The sequence below is a fragment of the Oryza glaberrima genome, chromosome 5 (assembly GCF_000147395.1).
Source record: "Oryza glaberrima chromosome 5, OglaRS2, whole genome shotgun sequence".
In the NCBI taxonomy this organism is placed as follows: Eukaryota; Viridiplantae; Streptophyta; class Magnoliopsida; order Poales; family Poaceae; genus Oryza; species Oryza glaberrima.
Genome location: NC_068330.1, coordinates 11030286 through 11043090, shown reverse-complemented (window position 1 = coordinate 11043090; position 12805 = coordinate 11030286). Strand labels below are relative to the sequence as shown.

The following is a 12805-nucleotide window of genomic DNA, read 5'->3' as shown; positions in this document are numbered from 1 at the left end:
GTTTTTTTTTGGGAAGTTCTCTTTAATTTTTGATATGCTCTAGTAGTTTGGACGACTAAAATAATAAAAGAAAAAGAGAACTGACCTACGCGTTAGGTGAGTTAGCAGCCAACATGTCTTCTAAGATCGCAACTCTTCTAGGACTTACTCCATCCGTCCTAAAATAAGTACAGTTTTGCAATGTTTATGTCCAACTTTCGATTGTTCATCTTATTTAAAAATTTTTTATGATTAGTATTTTTATTGTTATTAGATAATAAAACATGAATATTATTTTATGTGTGATTAATTTTTTTCATAATATTTTCAAAATAAGACGGACAATCTAACGTTGGATACGGATACCCATAGCTGCACTTATTTTGGGACGGAGATATTACTTCATTGGTTGAGGTTTTTCAGCTCTCTTGTTTTCCACGTGTATATGCTTCCTAAACTGCTAAATAGAGTTTATTTTTTGCAAAAAATAGTTCTATAGGAAAGTTGCTTTAAAAGAACGTATTAATTCATTTTTCAAATTTGTTTTAACTAATACTTAATTCATCCCACGTTAATAAGCTACACCGTTTTCTGTGCAAAGGGAGATAGTTCCGAGCTATAAGATTTGTCGAGGAGTGATCCTCTCTAGCGGGAGATCATGAGACCCCCCTTTCGTGAGTTCGGCCGGGGGAAAAAGCTCGCCTCTAGAAATCACGTATCCGTTCCCAAGGCTCCTAGCTAGCTCGCACACCACCAAATTATACAGGTTCGGGCCGCTATGAAGCGTAATACCCTACTCCTGTGAATGGGATTTAGACTGAGAGTTACAAGGGTTCCTAAACTCGGGAGAACACTCTTCATTCCCTCCTCCACGAGCTTAGGTTTTCTAAGAGTCGTCCTCTTTCTCGGTGGGCAAGGTCCTCCTTTTATACCTCAAGGGGATACCACATGCACCGCCTCTACCTACTCTTCTTTCGGGTGGGGACCTACCCTATCTTGACCGGAACTCGACCCGTGCCTTCGCCTGGAAGCTAAACCACAGCTTGTCCTTGAGCGGGGCCCAGCGCCGTCCCTCGCCTGACACGGGAGACAGCCCTGTCATTCCCTCATTAATGGGTGAAGACTTGTGGTGGCCGCCGTCCGAATGACCCTCCGATGGGACGGGTCATACCTACCTCCACTCTACCGGAAGCAGATGCGACGTGGGAGCACGGTTGTCCGTCCAGTCAGACGTGACCGGCGTCAGGCCGGTCACAGACCGGTCATTCTTGACCATCGCGCGTCAGTTTAGCACGCCGCACGTCTGCCCCACTGCATTAAATGCGACAGGGGGCAGTTGGGGCGCTGCGCGCATTAAAGGAGGTTCAGCCTAGGCCCCCTCCTCGCTCGCTCCCCCCGCCAAATGGCGGCTGGGCGAGGGCCTCGGGGCAAAGCGGTGCAAGGGCCCGAGGGGCATGACGTGGCACCCCGAGGCCCCGACCCCCCCCCCCCCCCCCCCCCCCCCCGCGGAGCGGTTCGCAGAATGTGGGGGCAGGACCAGACAGTAGGGACACGTGGCAGGATGGGAAGGCAGATTCCCCTCATTTCGCATACCCCCGGGCCCATATCTCCGACAAGATTCAAACTTAACCTCTTATAAAAGCGTGGGTTGAATGGGTGCGCATGTGGTAATCCATAAGTGTGAGATGAGTTTGTCCGCGCTATTAGTTATACCTTCTGAAATAATATAAGAAAAAATGACCACAAATGAATAAGGGTGTGTTCTTTTCCCATGAGTTCCCAACTCATCTCTTTTGTTTTCCGCACGCATGCCTTTCAAACTGCTAAACAGTACGTGTTTTGTAAAAAAATTATATACAAAAGTTGCTTTAAAAAAATCATATTAATCCATTTTTAAGTTTTTTATAGCTAATACTTAATTAATTATGTGTTAATCTATCGCTCCGTTTTATGTGCGGAGGAGAGGGTTCCCAATAGCCTAATAGCATGAAAAGCATTTCTGAAATAACTAGTAATTATGCAATGCACGTATTTGTCACGTATGTATACCAAATAAGTAGAGGCGATCAATAGTATGTCTCCAATTTTGATAAAATGTTCGGTTAGCATGGGAAAGCTAAGTTCGAAGTTTGGCTGATGGTAGTATAGTAGCACTCGATTGCTTCAAATCTACACGTAACACATTTCAGCTCGCTTTAATAAGGATGAACATGGTGAACACGTAACACATGGCAGAATGTGATTTATGATGTGGGCCTTTTTTCGGAGAATGACCCGTTTGCTTTAAAACTAAAGACTTTTTAACTTGCCATAGGTTACTTATGAAGCAGAGTCAGGATTGTACCATATATATGCTTCACATTTATTATTACTTCAAACAATAATGTACTTTTCTTGCAATATGTAAGATCGTATTTAGTAGCCATCATACGTAAGATCAGCATATCAAATGATTGCCCAAGGATAATAAAAAAAATAATCAAAATGCCAAGAATGTCTTGTGACATTCCTCTTACTCCCCGCAAAAAAAAAAAAAAAAAAAAACATTCCTCTTACTCAGTGAACATAATTCAATAAACAACAAAAGTTTTGTTATACATTTACTGATGGCAGTGCATGTCAAGTCAAATTAACATGGAGGAAATAAACTTATCCCTCTTGTACCTGCTGAGAGGTGTTAACCTACAGTTCCGAAAAATAGATCCATTGAACTATACAAATTTCTAGGATTCAAAATTTATCCCAAAACAGTTGTAACTCTAGAGTACTACTAATTGCCCCATCAATCATTTCATTTAAATTTCTCTATTTTACCCTTAACCACCCTCTCACTTTCATCTATACACCATTTAATGAGGGGCACCATAGTCTTTTTCTCAAACCTTAATGAGGAGTATATGCTAAACAACCTAGAATTACAATTATCTTGAGACAGATGATGTAGATAGTAATAGTAGCAGAGCAAAAAAAAAAAAAAAGGATATTCAACTTATTATTAAATACCAAGGCGCCATGCCATGGCAAAAGCTTAACTTTTGGATCTGGGTAACCAACCACTCATTCTTATCCAACTCATATTCTTGTCCACATGCTTATACTTGGCTCTACACGTAGGTTTAGCTATCTGAAAATATAAACAACCTGAAGTGAGCTAAATAAAAATAGCATTTTTTTTTAGAAACAGATGAAAACATACAGATTTGAGCTAACAAAACAATATGACAAGTCATCACCAGGAGTTTAGCAAAAAGAAAGTTCAATTCTGCACTTCTGTGCTGATTTTTAACATACTTTCCTGGAAATTTAGAAAAGAATTATATTTTTCAGCACCAAATAAAATCAATTATCTGCAATGATAAAAGTAACTAACCAAGCCAGAAGAGAGAAGTATTCTTTTATCACAAGGGCATCATCATTTTTTTGAGATAGAAGGGCATCATCTTTTTTGAAATAGTGACAAGCATGATCAGTGCCACTGACTCCTTAGGTTTTGATTTTGAGTAGAGCAAGTGCAGATAAGTCATAAGTCTCCCAAATAATAAATGAAATCATAAGTTACAAAATATAGCACTAAGAGTGATATGCAACCAGAAAAAAAAATCAATTATTATGAATTAGGAAAGATCTGCACAAGTCTACAAAGCTAACCAGAAATAGTGTATATCATACATAATTGATCATGTTGGCAGAAAAATGACGGTCAGAGCTACTATACATAAATAAAACACAAAATCGTTAATTAGTTTACCATAGTAAAGGTAGAAGAAGAGAGAAAGATGAAGGTTTACCTGGTAGCAATTTTGCCTAGACACCATTGAACACCATTAAAACCAAGTTTGAGGTCCTCTGCAACTGGTATATTTGAGAATAATTTTTATCTGCACTGCAAAAAGCCACAAACCCATATATGTTAAAACTGATGTACACTGTTACGTGTATATATCACATATATTTTTTTTAACACAAAATATGAGTATCACAATCTTTTTTAAAAAAATATTGACCTAAGAAGGACTGCACAATTTTTTTTAACTCAGATCTCTATTATGTATGCATTGCTTTGACCGATTTGAAGGCGATATTTATATATGAGAAACAAAACATTAGGAGCCCGGTATATTTTTATGTCTAGAACAAATTGTATGAACTGAAAAATTTATAAAGACATTTACCGAGTAATAAAAAAGCCAGGACCTATGCTGTCGGGCACTGGATGAGCTGCAGCCATTACCTACGACTCCACATGGTTGCGCACAATCTAGGAGGTACTCTAAAAGAACCATTTTACTTGATTAGTCAATAGGTAAGCATCAAAATCTGATAAAGTTACAACCAAAGCTGATGGTTTCTTGTAAAGTAAACTGATTTACCTAGTTCCTGAAGCAAAAGCAAGGCGCACACGCACGCGCGCCCGCCCGCACGCACACACACACACACACACACACACACATATATATATATATAAATATATCCAGACTTTCTTAAAAGACATAATGCAATGCTCGATGTAAGAGAAGGGGCAACAGAGAGTAGTATGTATATAAGAGAAAGACAGACAATATTGTTAGCTTGTAGAATTTGTATAGTACCACAGCCTATAATACTCAGATACATGACAGAAGTGAAAAAGTATGATTGCATTTGAGTTTCAGTCTTCCAGGCCTATGAGAACAAAACAAAAGAGAAGAAATGTACTGAATAGAGCGACATCTCCAATATTAACATAAGCAAATCTAATATTATGAGAGAAAGAGGTAGATGGTTCACATGCCCTTCAATATACTGCATTTTGCAAGACCATCTGCTCCAGTATGTGTGACAAGCATCTGCCCTTGAGAATTTTGTAGACCTATGTGAAAAAAAAAATCCATTCTACACAGTATCAATTCCCGTCAGAAGTTACAAAATGAGTCTATGTTTCAGTAGTAATTCAAATGTTTGCTGACCTCACTCCATAGTTCCAAGAAGTCAAGTAGTCAAGAAAATAAGGCTTCATCTGAAATACCATCCTATATACCATTTCAATAGAATAACATGTTTACACCCATGAGAGAAATCTATAATAGAAATATAGGTGGAACCATGGTAGAACTTAGTATCCCGTTTTCTTACTGTTTAGTGAGAGAATCATGGAAGATGGATCGGAAAACCTCAAGTGACCAGCAATCTGGTATCTCCTAGCATGGAAACCATCCATCATATCATCAAGTAGTACCACACACATAGACTTGAGAGTAACTTGAGACAACATGCATATACGACCAAACATAAGCCAATTAGTATCATCATGAGTAGAATAAAATTGTTCAAAATAGAAAGGGATGAGCTGATAGATTGAGCAGCATTACCCATTCTATACGCGAACCAAGCACGCAAGCAAGGAGGAAGTCATCTTCAGTAATCCCAAATCGTTGTTTCAACAGGACAATGGCACTTAACTGTCGATCACTCAAAATCCTCTATTCAACTTTCCTTTATTAAGAGAAATAGATAAACTATATGAGTGGTTTCATTAAGGATAGCAAACTAAATTAGTGCCCAATCAAAATGAATAAAGCATCCTACACATGACAAAAGAATAGTGAGAACACATGACAAAAGAACAATGAGAAGCCACTCAATTTCTCCACGCTGTCGCTGCTACGGTACGACATGGACGAATTTTACCATTGATGAGAGAGATTATGTGAATTGGAAACTTACAGATTGAGGCGCTTGGATTTCTTGCAGCTACAGCTGTAGCTGTTGCACCCTTTCACCTTCTCCGCCTTGCAGAAAGGGAGAAAAAAAAAGCCATCGACGCGCTGTGGAGAGGGATCCAGTTGCGCCGAAGGTGTGATCATCGCCGACAAACGGTGGGAGAAGAGTGAAGGGGCGGCGGCGCCGACGACCTGATGGTGCTGCAATGAAGGGATCATTGACGACCTGACAGCGGCGTAGTGGAGAGGGCCGGATTCCGGATCCGGTGGAGGCGAGGTGGAGAAGGGGGCGCGGGCGTTGGGTATCTGAGGCGAGGCGGTGCGATGGGCTGAGAGAGGCGGCACGGTTAGGGTTTGGGGGGAACGTGTGATTCGTGAATGCGGGGAGGAAGGGGGGAAGACGCGACCGAGGGGAGGTGGAGGATGCGATGGGAGGTAGGTGAATCCGGAGCGTTGGATGTGATTTGGGGAAGGTGGGGTGAATCCGGAGCGTTGGATGTGATTTGGCCTGTAGAATTGGAGGGGTGCAACTCCTCCTTTTTATATTAGTATAGATAGATATAGATATAAATATCTATAACTAATATAAATATTCGTATTTTTCCGGTCGTCACATCTAATTTTCGTCTGTTTTTCGTCCATACACAATCCGATTCGGTTAGCAATAGCCATGGAAAATATTTAAAAAAAAAAACGGCGGCCGCCAACGCCCGCCTCCACGCCGTCCGGGCCGCCGCCCCTCCCGCTCCGCTGGGACCACCGCCGCCGCACCTCCCCTCCCCCCGATCTAGCGGAGGGGAGGGCGTCGCCGGCCCTCCTGCCGCCGCCACACAGAGAGAAAGGGGGAGAAGTGGAGAGAGGGGGGAGGGGCGTCGCGCTGTGGGGAGGGCGCTGCCGCCGCCGCCGCCACCACCGCCGCTGCTCGGTGCGGGGGAGGCACCGCTGCCGCCGCTCGTCGTGGGGGAGGCGCCGCCGCCGCCGCTCGCCGTAGGGAAAGGCGGCGCCGCCGCCACACCCCGCCGTCGCCACGCCGTGCCAGCGAGAAGGGAGGGACGGCGCCGGTGGCGGGGGAGTCGGCCGGCTGGGGGGAGGGGGGAGTGGGAGGGGGAGAGGCGCCGGTAGGGAGAGGGAGAGGGGGAGGAGGAGGCGGCCGGCTCGGCTCGGCTGGGGGGAGGGTAAGGGGAGGGTTAGGGTTAGGGTTAGGTTTTCATCAATTTTAAACTGATCTGAGGCGTCCATCAAAACAAACGGCTGAGATCGATCGAGGGTTTGGGCTGCACCACTTGGGCCGCACGTGGGCCGACGGTCCACTAAGCGAGAGAGGAGGAGTATGGGGGTATGGGGTATTAAGTAGACTTTGCTATCTTGTGGGCTGTAAAAGGCCCATAGAGAAAAAAATGATTTTTATTTAGATTTTTATTTCAATAAATGCTGAAATGATATTTGTATTATCAAAATTAGCAATTAAGCTATGTAAATTCCAAGAAAATTTCAATGAGTGTAATTAATATAAAAAATTTAATAACAGTTAAATCCAACCATAACATTTTATTTCTTACCCTTACTTTACTTATAAACTAATTTAATTATATACATACCTATTTAAAAAATACCAAATATTAGAATTTAATTAGAATTTAATATGTTTTAATTTAATTTTATCTGTTTTTTCTTTTCGTTGCAATGCAATACCACTTTTGCTATAATTTAAAAGAGTGTAATTAATATTGCAGAAAATTTTATATTTCATTAAATTATAATTCATTTTCTTCATAAAAATAGTTCAAATCAAATTTCAGTCACCATATCATTACCTGGTGTAACACAAGGGCATTTTGCTAGTAAGAATATATTATAGAAGTATAGATTTTTATATTAGTATAGATAAGAAAGAAATGAAAAGAAAAAGGAAAACGAGAAGAAAATCTTACGAGGCGAATTGCGAAAGCGGTTTCTACAGCTCCACCTTCCCTTGTCTTGCCTCCGCCACGAGAGAGAGAGGCGAGATGGCGCTGCGAGCCCACCCGCTGCTCTCTTCCTCCTCCTCCTTGCCGCCTCCGACCCTTCCAATCCTCTGCCTCCGCTGTCCTGGATCTTCCCTCTCCTCCAAACGCTTCCTCCGTTCCCACTCCCGCTCCGCAATCCGGCCGTGGCGAAACCCCTGCGCCGCCCGTCCCGGCGGACCTCGTTTCTTGGGGCAAGATGACGCCGACTCCGACGCCGACGAGGAGGACGAGGAGGAGTGGAGATGGGCACCATCTGCCGGCCCCTCCGGAGCTCACCTCGTCGGCGCGGTGGACGAAGACGATAGTGTTGGCGAGGGCGGGGGCGGCGTCGGGTGGGGCGCACCCGATGGCGACGCTGCCGGGGGATCGGGGATTCGAGAATCCGGTGTGGACGACGGCGGGCAGGTGGGCGAGTGGGACCTCCCTATGAGCTCCTTTCGGGGGCGGGTTCAGGTACAGCATCACCAAGAAGAGGAGGAGGAGGAGGAGGAGGAGGAAGACGAAGATGGAGGTGGCTGCGAATGGTCGGACCCGGGTTTCTTCTTGCGAGGCCAAGAGGAGGAGGCCAGCAGCAGCGTGAGCACCACCACGGCCATGGAAGAGATTCTCACCTTGGCGAGGAGCCCCGCGGTCGACGGGCAGGCGTTTGCCGAGTTCTTGGCGGGGTACGGCCGCGGAGCACTCAGTGTGGAGGAATGCGTTGAGCTGATGAGGAGGATGGGGGAGGAGGGGCTGGCATTGGGGTGTCTCCACCTTCTCCGATGGATGCAGGCTCCGGAGGAGGAGCCATTGTTGTTGCCCCCGCAGGCATGGCTGCTCGCTGTTGTGGCGCTTGGACGGGCTCAGATGGCCGATGAGGTGCTGGAGATTGTGGAGAGTTTGCCTCCCGAGAGGAGATTCAGTGAGGCTGTCCTTTACAATGCTGCAATGTCAGGCCTAGCCTATCGCGGAAGGTGAACACCATCCTCTTTTGTTCTCTTAATAGTTTGATTTGCTCTGCTATTTCTGAATGGTATGTTGATGAACTTCTTATGATAATGAGATCTAGACAGTACGAAACTGTGAGGAACATGGAACATATGTTGTTTGGTGGCAGTTGAAAAGATATTAGTCTTGTGTTTGAAAATTCTTAATACACAGCTGCATTGATTACTAAACATAAGGACAATTTCATACCAGTGAGTGAGCTGCATTCTAACCGTAAATTTTCTAATTTATGTACTCATTCCAATGAGCATTTTTTTCAATTCTTTCAGATATGATGATACCTGGAAAGTATTTAAGCTCATGGAAAAGAAAAATATCCAGCCTGACCACATAACATCCTTAATCATGTTAGATGTAATGAACAAGAGCAAGACATCTGCCAAGGATGCATGGGAATTCTTCCAACGGATGGAAAGAAAAGGTGTCAAGTGGAGCTTGGACATTTGTATTTCTCTTATCAAGATCTTTTGTGACAACGGTCTGAAAACTGAAGCTCTTATCATACAGTCAGCAATGGAGAAGAAAGGAATTGCATCAAACACGAGCATGTATAACACATTAATAAATGCTTACTGCAAAGCCAATCAAATTGAAGAGGCAGAGGGAGTTTTCGTTGAGATGAAAGAGAAAGGCTTGAGTGCGACAGCAATGACCTATAATATCCTTATGGGTGCTTACTGTAGAAGATTGCAGCCAGAAGTTCTTGAGTCTTTACTGCTGGAGATGCAAGATTTAGGACTACGACCAAATGCGAGATCATACAACTTTCTCATACGTGTTTATGGGCAACAGAAGAAAATGAGTGAAAAGGCTGAAGATGCTTTCTTAAGGATGAAGACAGATGGCATTATGCCAACGTCTTCTACATACACTTCACTGCTTTGTGCATATGCAGTTAATGGATTGCATGAAAAGGCTTATTTGACTTATGTGGATATGAAAAGAGAAGGACTTAAGCCTTCCTTAGAAACATATACAGCATTGATTGACATGTTTAGGAGGGCTGGTGACACGGAGAAGCTAATGGAGACATGGAGATCAATGATCAATGAAAAGGTTCCTGGAACTAGGGTAATATTCCACATGGTGCTTGATGGTCTGGCAAAACATGGGCTGTATGTTCAGGCAACGGATGTTATATATGAGTTTAGAAGGGCTGGTTTGCAGCCTACCGTAATGACATACAACATTTTGATGAATGCTTTTGCAAGGGGAGGACAACATTATAAATTACCCCAACTCTTGAAAGAGATGGCTGCTATGGAATTAAAACCAGATTCTGTAACATACTCTACAATGATTTATGCGTATGCCCATGTTCGTGACTTTTCGAGAGCATTCTATTACCACAAGCTGATGGTTCGAAGTGGACAATTGCCTGATGTTAGTTCATATAAAAAGTTATTGAATACATTGGATGTGAAAGCTGCAAGAAAGAACATAAAGGATAAGAATGCCATAGTGGGAATCTTAAAAGGAAAGTCCAGCCTAAAACATAGGAAGGAGAAGAAGGATGAGTTTTGGAAGAACAGAAAAAAACGTTCTATGATGAACCATGTCTATGGGTACCCAAGGAAAAGATTTTTGTGATGCTTTTCTTATGTGTACATTAGACCTTACCTTGTATTCTGGATGTTCATCCCTTATCCATTACAGCAGCATATAAAATGAACTTTCAGGAAGTTCATGGTGTTCATATTTTAATTCTCTTAAAGCATTCAAGTCAAAAATACGGTTAAAGTATCATATTCAAATGTATGCAATAATGATCTAGATTGTTATGCCTGTATCAAATTACCGATCCAGGGCTTGATACAGTTTAGACATGTCAGTTACTGAATCTTAAATTTGGTACCCGATACGAGCCCGATCAGTTTCAAAGGTAGGGACGAAATCTGCAGTGTGGTGCGTTTGATTAGGGGAAGTTATGTGAAGGATCCTGTCATGATTTTTCCCTTCGTACGACTTCCCCCCTTGCAATACTATGGTAGTACTTCGGGCCATGGCAACATGTGCGGAATTGTGTCTTGTGGGTACAGTTGTGCATCTTTGGTTAAAGTAAAACTATTCGAATAGCCGTGCCGGTAATTATTAGTGATCAACCAGTTTCTCCGTGATTAATCTCACTCCTTTAATTAATTTGACTTAATGAACTAGCGCAGTTCAAGTGGTTTGGTTGGGTCTGTTCAACGTGGTGCAGCGTTATTTAGTGGAGATTTAATCTTGCCTTAATTAATCAATTGTTTTACTGTTGTAAACTATAAATGTTTACTACTATCTTTATCCAAATAGCCACAAACCTTACTTTGTCTCCCCTTGCACGTTTGCACTTTTGGTGTGACTTGTACTTGCTCATGCTATTATTTCCCCTTTTAGAAGTGCAGTGCTTCTGCGTTGAATACGATGTTAGAGAACCAATGTTTATACCCTAGTTGAGTTTTGCCTGTGCATAGAGCTAGAGCCCCGCTAGGACGCCTTTTCTGCTGCTGCTTTCTTTTTAGTGTGAGAACTAAGTTTCTCTTCTGTAAGTATTTATGTTTTATTTACGTTTGGATCTGTATACTAATTTGTCGTGATTTATACACAAAATAGTTTGAAAATTTGATTAAATTTCTAGGCGTGATAGCATAACGGCAACTAGATCGTCAGATCAATACAACACCCGACGGATACAATCTCCGAACATAAGTAGAGTATTAATTCTCGTCGAGAAGACCTGAACCGGTCTAAATACTTGTCTCTTTATTTATCCACTTTCGATCTCGTGCGCTACCTTTTTTTTCTTATTGCCAATTTAGAAAGTGGACAAGATAGCTTGTAGTCTAGTGGGTGATGGATCATGGGGGGGGGGGGGGGGGGGGCTAATGGGCGATTGCCCAGCGATCGGATCCGCCCCCCTCCCCCTATAGGCAATACCTCCTCCCACTTCTCCCCTTCCTCCTCCCCTTCTTCTCTTCCTACTACAGTACACCACAATTTTTTTTTAAAAAAACAAAAGTTAGAAAAATTTATGTATAGAAATACTATATATAAAAAATTTGAATTCAAATTCAAATTTGTATGTAAACTTTTGACTTATAAACTTTGGATCTATAAACTTTAGGTGTATAAACTTTAGACGTATAGAAATACTATATACAGAAAATATTTGAATTCAAATTCAAATTTGAATCGGATATAATTCAAATTCAAATTTAAAACGGGTATATAAACTTTTGACTTATAAACTTTAGGTTTATAAACTTTAGGTGTATAAACTTTAGATGTATAGAAATACTATATATAAAAAAAATTTGAATTCAAATTCAAATTTGAATCGGATATATAAACTTTTGACTTATAAACTTTTGGTTTAGATGTGTAAACTTTAGGTGTATAAATTTACTAAAATAGGAAAGTAATGCGGTGCCAAAAAAGAAAACCAGGTGGAGAGGTGGAGGGAGGGAGGGGGGAGAATCTGATCGCCCTGGACGAGCGAGCGAGCGAGGGGTGATGTGGAAATTGGATTTTCTTTACCGGATTGAGCATGGTTTGACGCCAAGATAGACATTATCCCCCTTTTTTTTCTCTATTTTTTTGTAAATAATGTACTTTGCTTTTCTATGTATAATAATAATGTAACACCGGCTTAGGCTATCTTGGTTTCGGAACAGAATGTACTCTTTTTTTTGTCTGTAGTTACGCCTTGATGGATGAATATTTGCATTTTTTTTCATTTCCTTTTACCGAGACTCATTTTATTTATGAATTCTAATGTAATTTTGATGATTTATTTATCAAATATGTGCCACAGTGATAACGGGCAATTTTTCTTAAAGGAAAGTAGTAAATTACAAAAGGCTGGAGAAATTTCAACATAATAATTTTGAGAAAACATTAAAGCAGTTTTACTCATAGCAGGTAAGTGTACCATTTGTAAATCTAATTTGTGCCAACCTATCCCAAATGCTACAAGCAATCCCAATGCGCACACGAGGACAGTGAGCACTGCAGTCAATGAGCCTTGGTGGAGTCTATGTGAGACTTCTGATTCACCAAATCAGGTTCATTTCTGCAATTTAACATTGGTGTTGATGCTGTGGACTGATGCAAGCGAAATATTTTTGTCTATTTCGTTTTGCGGTCTCATCGGCT

General features: G+C 41.9%; 1 protein-coding gene and 1 long non-coding RNA gene across 6 annotated transcripts; one reads left to right on the top strand and one right to left on the bottom strand.

The window, feature by feature from the left end:
• Positions 1-2553: 2553 nt before the first annotated feature.
• Positions 2554-6794, bottom strand: LOC127772676 (uncharacterized). 5 transcript variants are annotated; one of them, XR_008017445.1, is made up of 8 exons: positions 5683-6793; positions 5328-5451; positions 5092-5217; positions 4926-4988; positions 4350-4828; positions 4152-4249; positions 3768-3862; positions 2554-3103 (listed from the first exon to the last, which is right to left on the bottom strand). It is a non-coding gene; the product is annotated as an uncharacterized LOC127772676 (long non-coding RNA). The 5 variants fall into 5 exon arrangements; XR_008017446.1 differs by having other exon boundaries at positions 3768-3857; positions 4152-4828; positions 5683-6794; XR_008017448.1 differs by having other exon boundaries at positions 4174-4828; positions 5683-6794.
• Positions 6795-7532: 738 nt separating this feature from the next.
• Positions 7533-10353, top strand: LOC127775123 (pentatricopeptide repeat-containing protein At5g50280, chloroplastic). The gene is made up of 2 exons (XM_052301435.1): positions 7533-8637; positions 8941-10353. Exons 1-2 carry the CDS (start codon positions 7574-7576, stop codon positions 10259-10261), a joined length of 2385 nt encoding a protein of 794 aa, XP_052157395.1. The 5' UTR covers positions 7533-7573; the 3' UTR covers positions 10262-10353.
• The last annotated feature ends 2452 nt before the right edge of the window (positions 10354-12805 follow it).